Source organism: Halyomorpha halys, unplaced genomic scaffold (genome assembly GCF_000696795.3).
Source record: "Halyomorpha halys isolate HHAL.00 unplaced genomic scaffold, Hhal_1.1 Scaffold556.1, whole genome shotgun sequence".
Classification (NCBI taxonomy): Eukaryota; Metazoa; Arthropoda; class Insecta; order Hemiptera; family Pentatomidae; genus Halyomorpha; species Halyomorpha halys.
Genome location: NW_027105572.1, coordinates 480,082 through 501,345, shown reverse-complemented (window position 1 = coordinate 501,345; position 21,264 = coordinate 480,082). Strand labels below are relative to the sequence as shown.

Genomic DNA, 21,264 nt, shown 5'->3' with positions numbered 1-21,264 from the left:
TTTTTTATATTCGTTCAGGAATCGATTGATGAAAAATAAATCGAATATGTTTAGTTTTTGAATTGTAAGGGTACTTTGTTATAACCAAAAACTAGTATTATTCTGAAATTTTTTGATAAAAGTTGAATTTTGTAAAATTAATAATACATACAAAATAATACTATTCTTAGTACAAAATATTGTCGATTGATACACGATGTTAAGCAAATAGAAGCACACCAGGACATCGAGCTCTTACGGTTTGAGCTCATATTGGTTGGTATTTTTGAGCAAGAGGTCTAATGGCATAGGCATGTTCTCACTTGGCATTCCGATGTAGCCACTGCAATACCAAGGTCGGGCAGTAAGTAGGATTTTTGGATGGAAGTACTTTATTATTCCGATCATATCACCATTGGCAGTTATAGAATAAAGGGTATTTGTATGGTAACTAAGTTCGGTGTCCTTTATTTCCATTCTGATAGCTACCGTATATAAAGGATGTTCTGGTAGTAAAATCGGTCTAGTTTGCAATATGATTGGGTTTCGCAGCTTATGAAACTTCTGGAGAGCTTAGTACAGTTTAAAATATATAGATAACAATATTGATATATACATGTGTATATATATATATACACATGTATATATCAATATTGATAACAATATTGATATATACATGTGTATATATATATATATATGTATATATAATGGTGCCGTTCCTTTGCCATGTGGCATTATAAGGGGTTGGGCTAGGTCCACGACGGGGGCGGTGGTTACAATTTTGGCCCAGGAATTGACTTTGTATTATTTAGTGATCCGGTCTTAAATATTGTACTAAAATTAGAATTAGCGAGAACTTGGAAGGTAACAGGGAATTCGTCAAGTGTAAAGATCTCTTTTGATTTCATCACAGCATACCCCAAAGGCAGCATGCCCATATGGGCATCACAGCAATGCCACATGGGCATCACAGCAATGCCACATGGGCATCACAGCAATGCCACATGGGTATCACAGCAATGTCTAAAGCACCCAAAGACCAGGTACTCCATAATCTAACTGAGAATTATTTCCCTATTGAGTCTTTCCGGAAAATACACAATCTCTCTTAAAGTCGGTCCACACAAATTTGCTTTGGATCCACAAAAGCCTTGTACATCTTGTGATGCAACGGTATTGGATGAGAATTGAAGCTGGATTTGGTTGTGTTTTACAGATTGTAGAATATTTTGAAACAAACAACAATCTTCCTCTATTACATTAATTTTTTCACTGTAGATTAGAGGAACTATATACGAAGGTGTATAAAATTAGAATAAATCAGAATTTGAAATGAAAAATAATTTTCTAATAACATTTATTGGCCAAAAAACCGGGCGGCCACACTTAATTATAATTTATATACAGAGAATAAAATAATAAATTAATTAAAAAACTTACTGACTAAATAAAAACAAAACAAAAATGTTATTACAAAATATATGTACTATTATAATAATGGATTGGATTCGTGAGGTAATAGGTAGTTAAAGAGAAGGGTTTTAAAGGAGGAAAGGGTTGGTACATGACGTATATTAGAGGGAATGGAGTTCTAGTGTCATGCAGCTCGGGTAGAAAATGATTTATCAAACGCACCAGTTCAATGAGTTGGAGGGTAGATATCAGATAAACGGGACCTGGTAGTACGGGATCGGACTGAGAATTCGGATTGCAGGTTTTCTAGGATATAGGAGGGGCGTTGAGTACTAACTACTTGGTATAGAAAGGAAGCTAGGAAATACTGGCATCGGAAAGATCGATAGAGCCACTTGAGGCGTAATACTGTGTTATGTGCATATCTATGGTGATCCTATTGAAAATGTTCTCTAGTTGAAACACCACATTTAATTTCTTTTGAATTTTTTCTAACTTATACTACTTTACCTTCTCTAGATGTCCCTCTATATGTCCTCTACCCCGGCCCTTCGATCACTACAACACTTAGTACTTCTTTGTGTCAATAGTTACATTTAGTTTATATTTTGAGCATATTGTTAATTTTCTGATGTTCTTTAGTGCATATAACCCTAACATTTTTCATGTGGTAATTTTGTTTACGTATATTGATGAAAAATGGAATTTTAAGAGAACTCATTCCGCACCTTTTTTTTTTTTTAATCAACGCGCCTTGAAGGCAATGAAAAAATCGTTTCAAAAATTAAATTTCCCGTTAGAATCCTCTATCTTAATTGAGATTATTTATTAGGACGCCATCCATCATGACTAGGATTCGAGTCTCCTCAAATTTAAATCATGATGACTGGTTTTTACTGAAAATCATGGAATTCCAAAATGATTTTTGCAGTTTGTCGGACCATTTTTATGTATATGGTAAAAAAAGTGAAATATTGCTGGGTTTGGGCGATTTATGTATTGACGTAATTTTGATCCCCGATGCGTTGGTTAAAAAAAAGAAACAGGTGTAGAATTAGTCTAAAAAGTTTATTTTCTATTAAAATATCTAAGGAAAAAAAATTAACCCATTCCAACATAAACTTCACTCTCGCCGAGTCGGACTTTTCCCGTTTGATCGAAGAAGATTGACTTGTTCATCTAAGGGTGGAAAGAGGTGGTGAGTCCGATATTTCGAACATTTCGTTAGGGAGTACTCTAACACCGGAACCTAGGCTGCCAACTGGAGGAAGCAACCAGATGGATGCAGTTAAACAAGGTGCAGCCAGAGAATCGTCAGACGAAAAATGTTAGAGTTATATGCACTGGAGAAAATCAGAAAATTAACAATACTCACTACAATCATACTTTTAAAATTATATTGTATATATGTATAAATAGTTGACCGTAAAAATTGATATATAGGAAGATGGTCAGGGTTGCGGTCACAATTAATTCTATCATTTTATCTTAACATAGTTTCATTTTGTATCTTTTTAGCCCTGATGAAGCCCTACAAAGTGGGGCGAAACGTTGGAAAATAAAATAGTTGTTAGCTATTTTCGTTTCACTTGTGACCGCAACCCTGACCATCTTCCTATATATTTTAAAATTATATGTTCCCATAAAATTAATATACAATACGATTTAATACTCCCCCCAAACTATGTATAATACGATGTTATAAATAACTAAAAAATTGTTTATTATTGGCTCCAGAGGCACGCGAGCCCAGCACACCCCACTGGTGCCTCCTCCTGTGTCGAAGTGGTTGTGTTAAAGTTGACTCCAATTGATAATATTAGATATTCTATAGCAGAAGGTCTCAACAATGCATGTACAGATGGGTATGGTAGCTGGTTAGGAAGAAATAGGCAGGATGTCTCACGGGTGCCAGCCCAGGATGGTAGGGACGGTAACTTGGCCCTATAGCCAGCCGCCGGGCCTTACGACAGGAGAAAAGGAATAGGAAGGAGAGATCCAGAGTAGGCAGAGAATAAAAAAGGAATATACATTCCCAAATATATAGTACTAGAATCTACTGATATATACCACTATGTATACTATTCCCCTCGACCTCCTAAGAAGGAGACTGCCGTGAAGCGGGAATTCACACTTAGGCTTTCCAATTTTTTCCTACTTAAGTCTCTAGGCGATTTAATGCCATTTCGAGATACTACGTGTAAGGCGTTAGCTTTCAGTGGATCAGCAGATTTTATTATTATCTTTATTAAATAAAATATCTGTATACAATATCTTATTTAGTTTTTTTTTTTAGTTTTTTTTTATACCAGATCGGCCTGGTGGGCCTTACATGGTTGATTTAAATTATATTATATATATTTTTAACAGTTGATTATGAGGGGGTATAGTCATACAAATGACATCCCTAACTATTGACAGATGTTCTTATTAAAAGAAAAAAAATAGATAAGAATAATCCTTCTTAATAAAAGAGGAAAGTAAAATTAATAAAAAAAAATAATGATATTGCTACACTTAAATAAAACAAACAATTGCCTTTTAATAGTAAAAAGAAACAAGTTAATTTGAAAAAGGCAAAAGAGAAGAGAAGAGAAAAAAAAATGAATAAATAAAATGAATAATAATAATAAGTAAATAGTGTTACTATGAATTAATTTTATATTTATTAAAAATTTATAAAAGAATGTCCTGCAGCAGTCTGGGCTTCAGTCTTCGGGTTGAGGTTGGCTTTCCCAGGTTGTAGGACACTGCTCCTTCAACTGTCGGCAACTGGGAGTGGAACTTCATGAACCGTTTTTTGATATAATCCTCTATTGACTCCATATGTAATTCGCGATGCAATTGGCTATTTCTTATGAACCAAGGAGCATTATCTGGGATTCTTAGGACTTTATTTTGTAAAGATTGTAGTTTTTTCCTTTTCGTGAAGGATGCCGCTCCCCAGACTTCACAGCCGTACATCAGCAGTGGCCTGAGGATTGTTTTAAATATAAGAACAGTTGTTTCTGGTTTTAGTTTGGAATTTCTGTTTAGGATAGGATATAGCATTGCTAACCTTGCATAAGTTTGAGTTAGTTTTATATAGTTGTTACATTTGTGAAATTAAAATATATACAAAGACTTCTACAAATAATAAGATACGATATTTATCTAGTGCCAGTATTACTTTCCGTGTTAGCTGAGCCCTGTTTCATAATGAAAGCTAATAGTATTATTTCAAAATTTAAGTATAGAAACAACGTGTTAATTACAGTAATACTTATTTTTTTCCATAATAGGGAGGACTATTAGTGATATTCAGGAGTTAAAAAGTACTAAAGTACATGTTAATATTGTACAAGTCAGTGTAATTATATTAAGTTAAATGGACAAGACTAATAGTTTTTTTTAAATCCCCCTCCCTTGCCATTTCTGGGCATTGGAGCAGTGGAATAGGGCGCTGGGGTTTGCGCATGCCACTGCTCCCAAATATCACCAATTTACAAGAGTAATAGCATTAGTTTGTTCTTTGCTATGAAACAGGGCCCTGGTGGTTGCGTCATATCGGTTTTGGCGGCTGTAGAAGTTACAGATCAGCAGGCAGCGGTGTCACTACACCCGTATAAACAAAAACGGTCTGTAAGCCACCGAAAGTAAGCTGATACGACTGTATTTTTCATAGTTGGTGGAGCTACCTTTTCAAATTTTCTCAGCGTACAATATTTTTAGGAGTTGCTGAAGAAATTTAATCAGCTCTTGTCCTACAAATTTCAGTAATTTTGAAGCAAAACCGTTTCCTGCTGCTTTAATATTTTGGTGGCATATTCAATATTACCTTCTTCAATAGCTTCTAGGCTTTCCAGAATATTTTTTTTCCGTAGAATGTTCTCTTGGTCATTAGAAAACTGGGACATATTCATACCTTCATATTAATTAATCTGTATATGTGTAGTTTGGTTAAAATTGTTAGAAGGGGTGTAGAGAGTGCAATTAGTATTATAACCTCAAAGTTGAGGTGCAAGCGAAGGTTCTAATGAAGAGCTACTTGACATAGTTGTGGTCTAACTTAATGAGGATAACATGAAAAGGTTACTAGTGATTCTTCGTTTTCCTATAGCTACACTCCAATAGAAACAATATATGAAAACTAATTGCGATTCAACAAAGTGGGTTTTTGTTTTTATTTAAACAAAATTCAATATAATTTTAATAAAAAATATACTACAGATACGAAGAAAAATAGAAACGGACAATAAGATATTATCTTTAAAAAAGTCTTTTATATTAAATAAAAAACAAACCCCGCTAAATAATTTCAACCTTCCTAAGAGAGAAATTTCAATTCTACTAAAGCATATTGTGAGGACTATTAGTGAAGTTGTATGCCTTCCTCTGCATTTTAGAGCATTGCAAGTAGATTCCATCCCATGCGTGAGTAGATGTTAATGTACAGAAAGCTTCAACGTTTCTGTGTCCATTATCAAGTTCTGAAATAAAAATATTTACAACCAACAAATTTTACATTGTAGTTGAATATTTTTTTTTTTAGAAATTTACATATAAATAATTTAGTATTTAGCAATTTATACGTCCACTTCAATAATGTATAGCCATTTACAAATCTAAAACATTTTAGATTAAGCCCCAATTATTATTATTCTTATTTTTTCCCAATCTGTCTATTGATTTTTGAACATTCGTCATTTTAATTGAAACAATTATTTTTTTTTTATGTATCTTCTAAACTGAATATAAGTCCTATTTTTAAAATTTAATTAGGTATAGTGAATGAAAAAACCTCTTCATTATTTAAATTTTTATATTTTATTTAATGACATTTAATAACAAATACAATAATATAAATATTTAAATTAGAAAGAAGACTTTTAATTCAGTATACCTAATCACTATAATGAAACTTATCCAGTAGAACTTTAACTTTTAAGTCCTATTTTTTAAATATTTTTTATTAATGCTGTTTTCCAAAATTTTTTATCTAAAAATATTTTTACAATTGAAACAGAATTAGTAAAGTGGATGAATATATAATTAAATATTATATTTTTAAAATGTAAATGTAAAAAAATAAAAATAAATAAATAAATAAAAAAACTATAATGTATAACTTGTTGATGGTAACTATATATGAATTGTAGAACTGTCGATTGTAAATATTTTTATTTTTTGGCTTTATAATAGGTAGAAGAGCCCGAAATGTAGTTCTGATGACATAATGAATAAAGAAGTAAAATAAAGGGCATACATTTCTGAATAAAAAAAGAATAAAGTTTTAACAAAAAAAAAAAAAAAAAACCTTTGGAAAATAAATTGTAGGATTAAAACTCATTACTTATATTTAAATTATAATATTTTAAAGTATCTTCCATATTTTAATATAATACCATGTAAAATATTTAATTCTGGAAAAAAATGGAAATTAATTTTCATTGTTTAAATAAAATATATTTTATCCAATTTTAGTCTCAAAACAATTTATATTTCCTTATAAGTCAGACGCTTCGGCCAATTTGGCCATCCTCAAGGACAATCTTAACGACAAATTTAGAACCACATCAATTTTAAAAACCCTTATGCAGGCTATTTGTATTTAAATTACAATATTTTAAAGTCTCTTCCATATTTTAATATATTACAATATTATATGTAAAATATAAGATATTGGAACATGTAAAATATTTGATTTCGAAAAAAAAAATTAAAATCAATTTTCATTGTTTAAATAAAATATATTTTATCCAATTTTATCAAGGACAATCTTAACAAAATATTTAGAACCACATCAATTTTAAGAAACTTTATGCGCGATATTTTTCCCAGGTCAATAGTTTCAAATTAATGTTGCATAAATAGTTTCAAATAACATATATTGTTGTGATAAAGTATAATAGTGTAAATTAACTGTTATTTAAACTTTTAATTTGATGTGAAGAATTGACAAAGTAGTATTATTTTTGTATGAAATCATTGACCTGGGCAGAATATCCAATGAAGTTTTTTAAAATGCATATGGTTTTAAATTTGTAATTAAGATTGTCCTTGAGGATGGTGGAATCGGCCGAAACTTGGACTTATTGCTGTGTATGCTATGGAGATTAGATGCTGTGGGATGCCAGAATAATCGCTGAAGGCAATTATCCAAAAATAAGTTAATTAATTAATTATATGTTGAGTCCTAAAAAACTAGTATTATGATTGGATTCTTTTCCAAAGGCTATTTGTGTGTTTACCAGTTTACCAATTAATTACCTTTATATTTACAAAATATTGTTATCATTAATTATATAGTATAATAAAGGGTGGTATATTGGGTTATATAATAGTATATATACTACATAAAGAAACTAAGTATTTATTTACAATTTGTTGCTATGATTTATATGGTTCAAATGATTCAGATAAAGGTTGCCATAAAATATAGATTATTACATTATTACTTATTGGTTAATTTATACTTATAGCTGCTGATGCCGTGGGATGTAGTGCCGTAGGTGTCGTTCATAAGGGATGTCCAGGTCTCGTGGCCCTTCTCACGACTTCGTCTGGTCGAAGTGCATCTTCTAAGCCTGCCTCCTGACTGTGGTCCTCACCCGTCTAAGTCTTCCTCTTGACTGTTTCTGTTTCTGATCTAGATTTCCTGTCCTTTTCTCCCACTTCCCTTTTGGGGCGTTACCTTATTTTGTAATATCCTACCTCATTGGCTATCGGTGATCGAAGGCTCCCGAGGAAGGCGTCCCCCTCCTCATGGGTGAAAAAGTTTGACATGTCCAAGAAGGGCCTGCACCTGGTTAATTGGATTCCGATCCCTCGTCAAACTTGTCATTTTTGTTAGAACACTAAAAGGTTAGCCAATCTAATTTTCTCTGGGGACTCTGGTAATGTGACAAACTTAGCACCGATGTTTTCATATCCAGGGACGCCCTAATAGCTTCGCAGAAGGATACCCTGACCAGGTATAGGGGCAGATGACGAAACACCTTAATAATATCCAGGATTGTCAAAAGACCACAATACATAGCATTATAAAGAAATATGGATTGTTTTAAGACTAAAATCAAATAGAATTTATTTTATTTAAACAATAATAACCAGACTCAAGAACTTGTAATGATTATGTATAAATTATTTTTCATTATAAAACTCTTTAGTCCTAGGCTTCAGTAAAAAAATGTTTATATTTAGTTATTATTTTTGTATAATTTATACGATTCTTTTGTACAATAAATAAAAAAAAATACTGAAGTAACTAAGGTTTAAAGCATTGATATTGACGGCAAGATATATGCTTTGCACCCCCACTCTACAGTTGGAGGAACTCTTAGGAAGATAGGAGAGCAGAATATGAAGTTACATTAGGTAGTGAATACACACTGGCAATAGAGGGCGACGAAGTCGGGTTTAAAGGTCAGGTGGGAATACGGCGCCCAGCTCAATCGATACTTATATTTCTTCAAAAACTTTAAGCTTCGAAAAATATTTTTCGATACTTGTATTCTTAAATCTAACTTTTTTTTTTTTAATGATTAATCACTTGGATTTAGTTGAGTACTGCACCAGTAGCACTATTGAACATTAAAAGCTCGCTTTAGTAAGTAAAACTTTTGTGATTAAGGGTGATTTAGTTCATAAGTGAATCTGGTTTGGTTTTAATTTTTTTAGGATTGAAACATTTTTGATTTACAGAGCTTATTAATGTTAATAAGGAATTGGTGGTCTTTAAGATCACAATTTATAAAAACTATCACGTACTACTACTCTAGTTTCTTCCCTACGTCTATACAGTAGGGATACGATATGGATATTATATCGGGACTTAAATATCGATATTTAAATATAAAAAATTTAACAAAGTAAAGAAATTATAAAACAATTACATAGAAAATCATACAATAACCTATTTCACATCAAACCTAATCAAAACATATACAAAGTTCATAAGGTAAAGCAAAACAACGAATCAAATCATGAACATAATAAAATTACAACAACCTCCCAACATTTGCACAATAGCATTAGGAGAGGAAACAGGGAACAAGTAAGGTCGACAAAAGATGATGTGATGAACCAGTTGTAGATTTTACTATCTCGTAAAGATAACAACGCTACAAAACAAGTTACTCAGAAAATCCGTTAGGAGCTTCTCTGCATTTAAGATTAGTCACTTTAAAATAGTCTACTCACAATCCTATATTTATGACATTTAGCATGTTAAAACATTTTACATTTTATATTAAATTATATTTTTGCATATTACATTTTTACTAATTACGTTTTCTATACTATAGTATACATGTTTTGTGAGAACATGATAATTTAATATTTTTTAAATATATTATTTGATTATTTTTGAATATTTAATTTAATTTATATACAATCTTTTCACTTTCTTCAAACTGTTTATTATTGTTTAAATAAAATACATGTGATCTAATTTAAATGTCAAAACAATCTATATTTATTTATAGTTAAATAACATTAATTTTATCCAGTTTAAGTCTCAAAACAATCTATATTTCTTTATATGTTCAAAATTTCGGCCATCCTCAAGGACAATCATAAATTTAATTTTATAATCACAAATATAGTTGTGATAAAGTATAATAGTGTAAATTGACTGTGACTAAAAGTTTTAAGGTTATATATGAAGAATTGACATAATAGAGTAATTTTAGACTGAAATAATTGACCTGAGTAGAATAGGCTGCATAAAGTGTTTTAAAATTGATGTAAATGTAAAAGTGTATTTATGATTGTCCTTGAGGGTGGCCGAAATGTTATATTATAAAAAAATATAGATTGTTTTGAGACTTAAATTGGATAAAATTAATTTAATTTAATTTTTATAATATATGACAATTAATTTTTTTTATATGATAAAAAATTACCGATATCTTGAAATATAGATATTGATAACATGGATATTTCGCATTTCATATGCAATCTCTTTCAATGGTTAAAAATATCGGAGCCAAATATATATATAGATTATTGATATGTTTGAAAATTATCGATACGATATATACCAATATTTTTTTCCAAAAGCAAGTGGAATGAGAGTGCTTTTCTTAAAAATATTAATGTGAAATATGTGTTGTCTCACGAAAACGACCATGTTAGAGTGAAATTTTGTTATATGTTTCATCTACCATAAATTAATTAGTGAGGTCGTATTCAACGCCAAAATTACGCAGGTTTTATCACTAGAGTTAATTAACATATACATAAATTATACGATTTTTATCTATAGGGTTGTTTTTTTTGCAATGAATAAAAATATATTAAGTTGATACTAAACTATATATAAAAACAGTTTTGTTAAACGGAGCTTACTCTATGCAATGTTTCAAGAAAATAATGTATTTTGTTTAAATACATTCAGTATTATATATAAAAGAAAATGGTTGAGCTAAAGAATTTAAAAGGGTGTCTCTATGGGAGAAAACTTATTTGTTTGTCACTAAACGTTGCCTAGTTGAAATATGGGACAGGGAGGGTTGATCCTACTCTTTCTCTGACAGATTTATTTCTCTTACATTGGATATATTTCCCTATTCAAATGTTATTTTATGTGAAATGCAACTTCTAGCTGGTAACAAATGTTCTAAATTAATTGTTTGATGTTTCCTAAAACAAGTTTAATTTATATTTAAGTCGTTTTAATTTGTCATGTGTATAATTGCATCAGAGAATACCGTAGCCTTCCAAGACTAAAATCCATTTAGAATAATCAAAAACAAGACTCAATGGGACTTCATTGCATTTTATTTTTCACAATATTGGTGAACTGGGATTTATGAAGTTTTGATACATTTTATTTTACTTCTTTCTATCATATTAACAAAAAAATATTCGAGCAGTTTTTGGTATTTTTTTTTTAATCAACTACCGAAATTTAATTCCTTTCCAAGATTTAGATTCAAACTGGTACACACTTTTTCATAAATAATTTTCCTTTTAAAGCTACTTTACATTAGCGGAGTATTTAAGCTTAATTTATTTATTGTTTTTATAATTTAAAAAAAAATCAATAATTACTAGAGTTCATAAAAATTATTTTAAATATGTTTCGAGAAGCCCACACGAATTTTTATAGTAAAATAACATTTTAAAGAAAAATATGAGAATAGGCTACATAGATAAAAAGAAAAGTTTGTTTAGTGTATGTTGATGCAATGTATAAATATTTAACTTTGATAAGTTTTTAGCTACTGCTTTCTATTAAAAAAAAAAACAAAAAAAAAAACACAAAACTTGAATTTGCTGCTTTTCTGAAGAGAATCAAAGCATAGCATTTAGGAAATTTGTTGTTGCTTTTGAGGTTTAAAAGTCACCTCTTTGAAAACAATGTTATATTTTTATTTGTTATTATACTCTTAGCCAGTTCAGGAGCCAAATATAAAAAAATTCCATTTTCATTTGTTAAATATAACCAAATTGTCTTATTAGTAAATATAGATATATTACTTGATGCAGTTGTGTTTGCTTCGCTGCTGTGCGTTTGTTGAGTATTATTGACACACTGTTGCTGCCACCAACAAAACACTTCTCCGTCCAGGCAAAGGCAGAAGTCGCAAGGGTCGTCTCGACTTATCTGAAAATAACGCAATGAATTAATTAAATGAATTAATAAACTGTTTTAATTGAATTAATTTTTACACTATTTTTCGGATTTTTTTTTTAATAAATCAGACACTAAAATTTACTCATAGGAATAATTAGTAACTAAATGAGATGTTCGGTTGTTGAACAGGATAACTGAAAAAATAAAAGTTTTACAATGTTATATTGTTTTTCCTTCAACCAGAGCCTTATAATTTAAGACATTTCTCATGCTATAAAACGTCATATAACTCATCCTTAGACAGGAATGCGCATGTGTCAGTTATTTCCCTGATTTCCAAGTCTTTGATAACGACTGCAAACATATTATAACCTTCTAATACTTTTTTTGTACTTTCGGTTGTAGAACTTGTATTTTGTACTTTGTAATTATGATACGAAATCGTACCCAGTTCAAGCTACAAGACTTTATGAATTGAATTAGTTTGTAATTCATTTTGAAACAGGGCCCAGCAGTTACTGGTTATGTATTTCCTTTCATAATATAATATCAACATTATTGAACTAAAAAAAATTGTTGATCCTTTAAAAAAAATTATGATATTAGAATTAAAAAAGCCGATGATTCCCAAAACTCCTATACGCATTTGATGGTCACATTGACATTAGTAAAGCTATGTGTTCGGTTGAGAATAAATCAATTGCTATTAATAATAAAACATACTAATAATTGTGTAACATATGATGAACTCATAAATAAATTGAACAAATAACACACTACTTAGAAATTTGGGGAAAAAAATAATTGCATAGTAAATCCAAAATAATGTGGTGAAATCGCATTTTAAACTAAATTGAGAGGTATTTTTCATAGCGTCTCTCCCCCCCCCCTCCCCCCCAGAAAGCGAAGAACTGTGATAAAGTTATTTATATATTTTTTTTTTTTATGATAAAATTTATATTTTCTTCCAATTAAACTAAGAATAGTTCAACACCTAATAATTGATCCATAATTTAAAAAAAACATTTATGAACTTTAGGTGTATGGCAAGAGTTTTTATTTAGTTTTGGGAATCATCGACTTTTTTTAATTCTTATTTCATAAATTTTTTAAAGAATCATCAAGACTTTTTTCTTAGTTCAATAATGTTGATATTATCCAATCTAAATAATATATTATGTTTTTGTGAAGATCACTTCGTTGTAAGTATTATGCAAAATACAAATCGGAAGTTAATAAGAAGTTACATTTATTCTACTCAAAGTAACTAAAAACGGAATGATTTTGCTTTCCAGTTGGAAAACGATGTGGAGAATTATGTTCGATACAAAATAATGGGTTCACTGAAAAAAATAATAATGAAACCAGACTGGAGACCATCAAGATTTGATTGTCAATCTGATTGATAGAACATGGATGTTCACGCTGCCTGTGCCTCGATCTCAGTAACTTGTACTATACTTTCTTTGATTGAAAAGGTTCAACATAATTTGGAAGACAGTTTAACTGGAACATCATCATCACTTTTAAGAGGCCATTTAACATTTATTATTGTACATTAAAACTTTTTAATAGAAAAAAAAAAAAAAAACTACATTTAACATTCGGTCATAATTTCTTTCATTATTGGATTGCTATGTGATATGTTGTATTTAATGATAAATAAGATTTAGAATAAACTTTGGTTTAATATTTCTGAACTCTGAACAACAGAAATCCGGGTTTGTTGCAAACATTTCGCTAACATTAAAGTAGCAATTTTATACTCTCTCCTTTCAACAAACCTTATTCCACCGTTGTTTTGGGCAAAATAATGAAAATTCTTTAAACAGTAAAATGCGAATAATTTAAAAACTACCACTCGTTTTGGAGTCCTTCGTCTTCAGAATACTTCCTTTACAAGTACAATATTCTGTCTCTTCCTATCACCTTATGTCTAAAATCTATAAAATTTACTTCTACAATTAAAAATATATGTATATATATTTCGGGAAACCATTAGATAACTTTCGGTATAAAGAAAAATACAGGAAAATTAAAAAATCACTAAATATTTATTTTATTAATTTCACATCAATAAGCTAGCACTGCCGACGTTTCAGACGGTCCGTTCATTTTTCAAGGGCCTAATTTAAAAATAGTTATAAAGTTGTTCATTTCATTAAAGTTTTGAAAGATAACGTTATTTTATTCATTTATGATTTTACCTAATAATGAAGGTATTGATTTTTTTTGTTTTGTTTTTTCTGGCCATTTTATTTCGATTTTCAATTGAAAGATTTTTCATTTAATTTGTAAATGACCTTGACTAAAATATGAAATTAATTACTGTAAATACACATATCACTCAAAATTAAATTAAATTAATTAATTAAATTAAAATTAAAAGAATGCAACCTCTAATATTGTTGTCGCCAATACTTAATGTTATATTTAATTACTAAATTCAAGGATGAAGTGAAGTAATCTTTCAGAGTAATAAGATTTGGAAAACTTTTATCAAACCTTACCACGAGATATTATCATCTAATTTGATTCATTGCAAGGAATATGAAGATCATAACTTAAACCATTTATTGTGTGTGGCTTATGAGAAGAATTCGCCGTAAAATATTGCTAGCAATGTTGCTCTGTCCTCGTTTCATTACGGTATTGTTGTTATTAATAAAGAAATTGTATATTGTAAGTAATATTTCTCCATGTTGTAAGGATTTCCTTTTATATATAACTTTTGTTTATAGTTCACAATAACGTTAGGAAAAATTATAAACGTAAAAATATCTTGAAATAATATGGACTATAGGATAGGGTGTTTCAAGTTTAAGTTTCCTTACTGGGAATAAGAATAAAGAATCTCAAAACAAGAAAGAAATCCCGTCAGCGATTTGTTTAGGACTTATTCACAATTATTTTCATTGATAAGAAATATTTAGGTTACAATAAATAAATCAATATGTGTTTCAACAACACAACTATTGAAATGTGACTATTAATATTCACCTTAAAGTGATTATCATCAGCATTTGAACAGGTTCTGTATGTTTCTTCCACAGTATCAATGGCCGAATCGCATTGGATATATTTCATTGTTTAGAAAGTTTCAATTATAATTATCCTTACTTATTCGTAAAGGATTGAGGTCATTGACCGGGCTTGCATAGATTTTTTTTATTATCATTCCAAACAACAAAGTTCAGTTGTATCAGATCTCGAGAGCATTGTCTGCCACTGCTGCTGTGGATGAAAGATCCTGCTGAAATTGGTTATTCAAACCTCGCTGATTAAACTATCTTAAGTCTCCTTTTCACATTTTGAGCAAATATTTCAAAAGTGACACAGGACCGTCGCTCCCTGGGGGGCATAGTGGGGCAGGTCCGGCAAGGAAGGAAAGACTTTTTTGTGTTATGATCTCCTCTTGTGAGATTGTGATATGCCGTACATCGACAAACATACTCACTACAAGTGTCTGTTTGAAAGGTGAGATATGGAAGGCTACCACGGAGTGCGGTGAGTGGTGGGTTTCATACTTTTTCCATTTTTGGCGTTTTTCAATTATTGCTCGATTTAACTATTTTAAGCCTCTTCTTCCCGTTTTAAGCAAATATTTCAAAAGTGATATAAGAACATTGCTCCCTGGGGGGTCTTGGTGAGGCGGGTGAAGCGGCCTGTCTTAATGCTCAAGGTAATCACTCAGAACAACATTTAATATGAATGTTAATGTTTAAATCTCAATTATAAATGAGCTGTAAACACATTAACTTATTTATAATAGAATTAATAATTGATACGAATGAAAATCGTCTAAACAAAGTGCTGATGGAATTCCTTCATACGGAATTTTTTTTTTTTTTTGGTTTGAGATCCTCAATTCCCATTTCTGGATGACACACTGAAACATGTTAAAGACTAAAACTTTTGTTAAATGATATGTAATAATCCTTAATAAAAGTCTTCCCCATATGTGCCGATACCTGTCAATACAGGGACAATTCGCAGCTGGTTAATGGATACATGTGGAAGGGACCTTTCTGGGTAAATCCACTTGTAACGTATTCTTCTTAGGCGTAGCTAATGATAGCTAATGAGAAATAAGATCCGGAAAAGGTAACGCTTCTACGAAGGAGAAGGGAAACTGGTCAGCTGTGCACACAGAAAGGGCAGGATGGACTTCGACGAGAAGAAGTCCCAAGAAAGACTCTTCAGAAATAGAACTCCATGGCTAAGACGTCACTACACGCCACGACATGCATCACCAAAATCAGCGGTCATTCAGATATATATTAGGTAATAAGTTATAATGTAATTCATATTTTATGGCAAACCATGTTTATCTGGATCATTTCAATCATTTTAAAATTTCATTTAATCATATCATTGCAATTAACTATAAATAAATACTTTGCTCCTTGATACTTTATACATCTTTGAAGTTTGTAACTTGAATATTTTTAAACAATATTTTATAAATATAAAGGTGTTGAGTAATTTCTATACTGGTAAACACAAAAAGCCTTTGAGGAGGAATTGAATAATAATAATAGTTTTGCAGGACTCAATCTTAATTAATTCATTAATTAACTTATTTTTGGATATTTTCCTTCAGTGATTATTCTGCCGTCCCAATTAACGACGGTATACATAGCATAAAGTATCAATTATATTGAAATGTTATTGAATTTTACTGGAGTATGTTCAATGAAAACTAACTTTCGGCCAACAGATAATAAATACAGAAACTTTTTTCATTGGTGGAGGTGGTAGAGTAGTCAGTTATACAGTCCTTAAAAAAGAAATATTTTTAACAAAAAAAATAATAAGTAATATGAGCAATAAAAATAACATTAATTAAAGAAAACACTGTAAATAACTAAAATTATTTCAGAATTATAATAATAAGCCTAAAAAAAATATAAGATTTGTCAAAGTTTATATTTTAACAGAATAACTCTGCAATGTCTTTTAAAGCCAGTTTGGTACCTTAGGCTTTTTTTTTTCTGCTTTCAAGAAAAGTGTCAGAGGAATTTGCTGGAACAGGGCCCGTATACGTTTTCTGAGGAAAGTCGACCCGACTTCAGCCCAACGCCTCTCACCAATTCTAATTGAAATTCTCAAAGTCTCATTTTCTCATTCTTAGAATCCACTAAATTATTATAAGAAAGGGGAACTGTCGGCTTGCTCAATTGTTTTTATATCTTTAATTTGTTATTCAGTAAAATATATTTTAATTAAAGAGAGGACATTAAATGATGTACGAAGTGCGCCTTCAACTGAAGGCGAGACACTTCTTCACTTTTGATTGGCTGGTTGAATTTTTAGTGGACTATGTGAAATTAATTGAATGTAATAAGGCATAGTGTGACAGAGAGAGAATTTATTTATAGTGGTTGGTCGAACAAGAGATGGTTAAACACTAAATCTATTGTTACTACAGGTATGGAGGGTGGCCGAAATAGAACATTTATTGTTTGGGATAGTTAATTAATTTTGGTTAAAGTTTAATGATGATGATGACTATTGATGATAATAATGGTGTTAGTTATGTAGAAAGATGGGGGCTTACTCCATACTTTCATGCTTCTTGTTTTTTGTCTTCCATGTTCCTTTATCTACACTATCCTCGGCTACCGGAGGGCTCTTCGGAAGTGTCCTTACTCACTCATGGTTTTTATGCAGAATAGAAGTGAAGTAAGGCCTTGCCAAGGACTGGCGAGTGTAAGTGGCTTTTGTTTTCTAGGCCACATGGGACGCTGGCATTACTGATTAGCCATATGTTTTGAATCTTTCGTTCAAATAAGGACATTTTATTAATTTTTAGCCGGGAAATCATTTTGCAATAGTTTGAGAAATGTGTGGCAGCACCTTCAGCTAATTAAGCTTTCACTTATGTAATCAAATATTCTTTCATTTTAAAAACTTGTGATAATATGAAAAACAAAAACTATTTCAATTCCTGAAAATTTTTATTAGACACCAAAGAAATACCCAGAAATATAAGTGTAAATATATTTCCTTATTACATTAGTTAAATGACCGAAAATTATCTCTGACCTAGTAATATAACCAAGTCTATATTTATTTTATATAGTCAGAAAAATGTTAACAATGAAAATATTTACTTATTAATTAAAAATAGCATACCCTCTAATTATGTAGTTTTGGCCAATGTGTGTTATTATGCGAAGCTATGCTTCAACAAACGAAAATTGTATAACATTTACACCGAAAACATGTTTCTTGGCTCCCATTACGATCCTTCCATTTACAGATATGTTTCGAAAATTACATTTTCCTGATACATGTTGATTACATGAACTCTCAAATGACAGAGAAGAAAGACTTAGAAAGGACAGAAGCTGACTCCTAGCAGAGGACCTATTTCCGAGACTAAAAGCTTTCCTCGTTCCTTTTACCAGTTCTTGGTTTCGCTTCGCCTCCTTCCTCTTCACTGTCTTATATATCGTCTGTCCTTCCTTTGTCTGTACTGAAAATTGCTGAAAAATTTCTATTCTGATTCCATTTACTAGACACATAGTTTCAAGTATGTGTTTGGCATAATTTGTGGATGTTAGGAACTTTAAAACAACGAAATATTCATATAAATAATGATCTGATTCTCTACAGAAAAAGAACTAAGTTATATTTTTATTTTTTTCAAGAAAGTCACACGTTTTTTGTGGGAAGCAATAACTAAAATACTATTGTTACATTGGAGAACCGCTAGATCACCTTTCACTAAATCACACCACTGGAAGCTGGATACTGGGACAATTTCTTTATACACTTTTTACATGTTTGTTTTATTCTAGGTTAAATTAGTATATTTTACTATAGTCTATTTACTTATTTTGTTACAATTTCAATTATATTAAACTTAAGTCTAATATAACTTCCATACCTCTGGATTATTTCAATTTTATTTTGATTAAAATTCTTATTTGTTTTATTCTTAAAATTCAGATCAAAGTTAATTTTAAATATTGATAATGTGTTTTACTAATATTTTTTATAAATTAATTTTGCTTAAGATCTTAGTGTTGGTTCAGATTTCTAGTGTCTATTTTAAAATTTGCTCTATAATTGTTTTCTGATACATAAAGTGACTCAAGTATTTTTATTTTGCGAGTTTTTTATTTTTATTTTCTTTATGTAAAATTATAGTATTATCAAAAAAAAAATTGTGCTGATTTTTGACTGTATGTTTCACTAGTGCTCTTTTATTGGTATACTGCCAATTTTTTATATCATTACTGTGTTGATACATTCTATCACCCAAAAATTGTTTTGCCTCACCTACATAGAGGTGAAACAAAACAATTGGTGGACTAGTGACCTGGACAAAATAGCCTGCAGAAAACGTTTTTAAATAATTTATTTGAGTGTAAATTGGTTTGTTAAGTTATGTTATTTGTTAATAATATTGTTAATTGAAAAAATTGTTAAAAATCAATGTATAATAAAAGCTGTTTTGTGATATATTGTCCTTGAGGATGGCCGAAACGTTGAACTTTTGAGAAATAAACAATGTTTTATGACTATAATTTGGATAAAATTGATTTTTTATATACATTGGTTAAACCTTAGTTTACGTTCTAAAAATATAAAACATCAGGGCTTCTTAGTTAAATTATTATCGGGATCCAATCTAATCAATAAAGAAGTAAATACAACTTTTATTTTGTATTACTTTATCAAAGAATTATTCAAAACACATTTTCGTTATTGCAACTTTTTTTTGTCATAGCATTTATAAAATACACTAAACTATTTCACTTACAAGGAGAGGTTTCAAACAAGATACCAAAAAAATAAACTGGTGATACTAGGTCAGAAAATATTGTATGAGGGAAATCAATTATCAACTGTCTTTATTTTAACTTTTTTTTGTTCTGCCAAGAAGCAAGAAAACAAAAGTTTTCTAAAAATCCAAACCAATTTTTCACTGTCATGGTGTTAATGTGAAGAAAGTAAACGATTAAACTTGCAACTATAGCATAAAAAATGTGTACCCCTGAGAAGGAGATAGGAGCCAGTACCCACACTAGCGGGCACCGCTCAGGGTGTGCAGTACTCATCCAGTGAGCGTCTGTCAGAAAGAATGCGTTCCATTGCTGTTAATCTATTTAGCTTAGATAAATATTTTCTATTTTTTTTACTATTAAAAGCTAATTATATTTTTCTTTTATAAAGTTAGAGAGGTAACGCGCAAAATGAATCACCTCCACTGATAACGACACAACAAGATTTGTAGATTTCAGAGCAGGATGAGGACAAAATTGTTATCATGAATTTCTCATCTAAATAAAAAATATATGTCAAAATCAAAGATTTAATATATATAAGATAATGCAATGCTATTATAGGTACAAAATTTAAATTTATTTTTTGGTTTAACTATCTCATAAAATAGACATATTGTATATTTATCCCGACACCGTTGCTATCTCATTGCGAGGCAGAGAGCGGAGGTCGCGGAAGGTTCTCTAGAGCAGCCTATATCCAATAAAGGCGGCCCTACCCTAGGCATGCCAATAACCTTGTTTGGTCAAAAGATGCTCTGTCCCTTTAGCGAATATACTGTTGGCAATAATTTTGTTTGATTTATATCTGTGATATTATATCTATCTGCGTTAAATTTGCACTATATAGGCCAGTTTTATACACATGATGAGTACACGACCAAATGAATCTGGCTAATATTTTAAAATCCGAAATTTAAGTAGAAGTAGTTTTAAACCTGTCTTCCAAAATATGTATTTTTCATATTCTTAACATTTGAGTTTATTGGAGTCTTATCTTATAAATATATCTTAGCATCGTTACTTGGTTAAAGATTTAATGGGTTAAAAGAAATTTCATAACAAAAAGTCATAACCATAAACTGTCGAACTTTTTATTATGTTGCTAAAACTGGGACATTAAACTTCAAATTTATTGTGAATAAATTCGTTCGTTAGTTCTAGTTTAATAGCTTAAAACTTCCCTGGTAAACAACGCAATTTATTTCTTATTTAATTATGCTTACATTTTTCAAATAATTTGATTATTCCATGTCAAATTTGTGATAGTATATGACATAAAAAGTTTAAATACTAATTCCACTGTTTTACTATCGTCTCTTAGGGTTGTTGTTGTATCTGGATTTAATACAATACTATTGAAGTGTGTTGTGTAGTATGGGTATTCCTGAAAGATATAGCTAATCATTATATCGATAATCATAATAATAAGTGCGTAATCCTAAAGTTCGATGCCGATACTACAAATCGTTCTCTCTCTCTCTCTCTCTCTCTCTCTCTATATATATATATATA

The 21,264-nt window shown here is 30.3% G+C and overlaps 1 protein-coding gene across 1 annotated transcript in view; it reads right to left on the bottom strand.

The window, feature by feature from the left end:
• LOC106684202 (uncharacterized) overlaps positions 1–21,264 on the bottom strand; it is an 85,874-nt gene that overhangs the window by 9,213 nt on the left and 55,397 nt on the right. Inside the window, exon 3 of the mRNA XM_067052082.1 lies at positions 11,857–11,983. Within this exon, the coding sequence (XP_066908183.1) occupies positions 11,857–11,983 (127 nt within the window). The remainder of the gene's footprint in view (positions 1–11,856; positions 11,984–21,264) is intronic.